Source organism: Anneissia japonica, unplaced genomic scaffold (genome assembly GCF_011630105.1).
Source record: "Anneissia japonica isolate Jap-2015-1 unplaced genomic scaffold, ASM1163010v1 scaffold130640_len1708_cov204_single, whole genome shotgun sequence".
Lineage (NCBI taxonomy): Eukaryota > Metazoa > Echinodermata > Crinoidea > Comatulida > Comatulidae > Anneissia > Anneissia japonica.
This window is the reverse complement of record NW_022725304.1, coordinates 1-1708: the sequence shown is the minus strand read 5'-3', so window position 1 is coordinate 1708 and position 1708 is coordinate 1. Positions and strand designations below refer to the sequence as shown.

The window sequence follows — 1708 nt, the reverse complement described above, 5'->3', positions numbered from 1 at the left end:
TAAAGTTAAATTGTTTCTTGTCATACCGTCCATGTCCTCTGCCTCTTTCCACACACTACTTATATTAGTAGTTTGAAAAGCAGTGGTCAACACTATTCCATCAGTCGATGGTTCTTCTTCATTAAATCTGTAAAAAGAGCAGTGTAATTACTGTACATATTACAGTATTTAAGTGCCATGATTGAGTTGTGGTTACATGGATGAGTAGATACAAGATAACTTTATTGTCAGAAAGGAAACTACATTTGAATATTACATCGCATGAACAATTTTAAGAAGTCAAACATATAAATATAAAGGAGGTGTTCGATATAAAGTACGACATACAGTCTATAGTACAATATATACAACAAAACATGCTGTTGGATGTATGGGTAATGACAATTAAGTACATGCATGTTTGAAACAATAACATTTACGTGGCATCATACTGTATTTTTTTTTTAATATATAGAAAGCAAATAAAATACAATACTTGTATAAAAAAGTACAGCAATACAGCAACATTTATATTGGAAATCCATTGACAGATACAGCACTTCAGAAACTTACGTTCTTTCTAGCAGAGTGTTTACCAAACAAGTCTTTCCCACCCCCTCTTTGCCAGTCACCATTAATCGTGCATGGTTTACTGTGATCCTTCCTTCTTGTAATTCCTCGTTAAAAACCTTCAGAGCCTCACTGCCTCTGGTTAAAATTATCTCTGGAACTCCAAAGTCTAATTTACAAAGGCAAAATATTGTTTTTTAACAATAAAAGTACAAAGGAAAAACATAAACAGGTTATATGTGAATAAAAATCTTTTAAAAAGTTAAAATAATTAAGAAAACACAATCTTAAGGCAAATGACTCATTATAAAATTTCAAATATTATTATAATAGAAATGGATATAGGGAAATAATCATTTATAAAAAAAATTATCTTTTTCACCGTTATTGTCATAATCATCATCAACAATACTGTATTAAAACAAATAATAATAATAACATTTAGAAGTTGACTCTTATGATATTCTAGATCAAAATTATTTGGGTGATATGAAATACCGAAGTAGGTCATGGGCTTGATGAATATTTTAACACTGAATGTTAAATATTTACTTTATTGTAAGTATTTGTTTATGTACAGGACCCCAACTTTAAAAGTTCACTTTTGGTGCGTCCCGTCTCATCTTTGTTTGTGCTGTTCCTTGCTGTTTCTTTTTTTGTGACAAATATTAAATGAGATGACCCACAACGAGTAAAAATCTGTACAATGAGCTTGACTGCAAGACATTGTTTACAACAGATAATAATAAATCAATATTATCCAATTAATATAATCAGGAAATAAAATTACATTGAACTACCTAATCATAAACAATAACATGAATAACTAAATTGTAGGAACTGCTCACCTTGCAGAAGTTGCAAGACTTCTTCCTTGTGTTTTTCTCTATTTTTTGAATCATACTTCTCACATTCATTCTCTATATAGAGGTCACGTGGCGTCTGATTGGCCTGTAAAAATAACACATAAAACTTAAAACAAATCAATATCGATCATTCTACTTTAAAAAATACTTCATAGAAAGTATCACGCAAAAATAATCACAAGAAGTATCATAAAAGAAATATTATACGTACATATCAGTGCAATTTTTTTTTATATCTTGCAAAGATTGAATCATAAGTATTGATTATAAGACCATTCCCTTAACAACACAAT

The 1708-nt window shown here is 29.6% G+C and overlaps 1 protein-coding gene across 1 annotated transcript; it reads right to left on the bottom strand.

Annotated features, from left to right (window-relative positions):
- Positions 1-26: 26 nt before the first annotated feature.
- On the bottom strand, positions 27-1500 carry LOC117112696 (the record flags this gene model as incomplete). The annotated part of the gene is made up of 3 exons (XM_033255837.1): positions 27-127; positions 553-718; positions 1398-1500. Coding segments are annotated over 3 exons (370 nt in total), but the record flags the coding sequence as incomplete, so codon positions are not given.
- Positions 1501-1708: the final 208 nt, after the last annotated feature.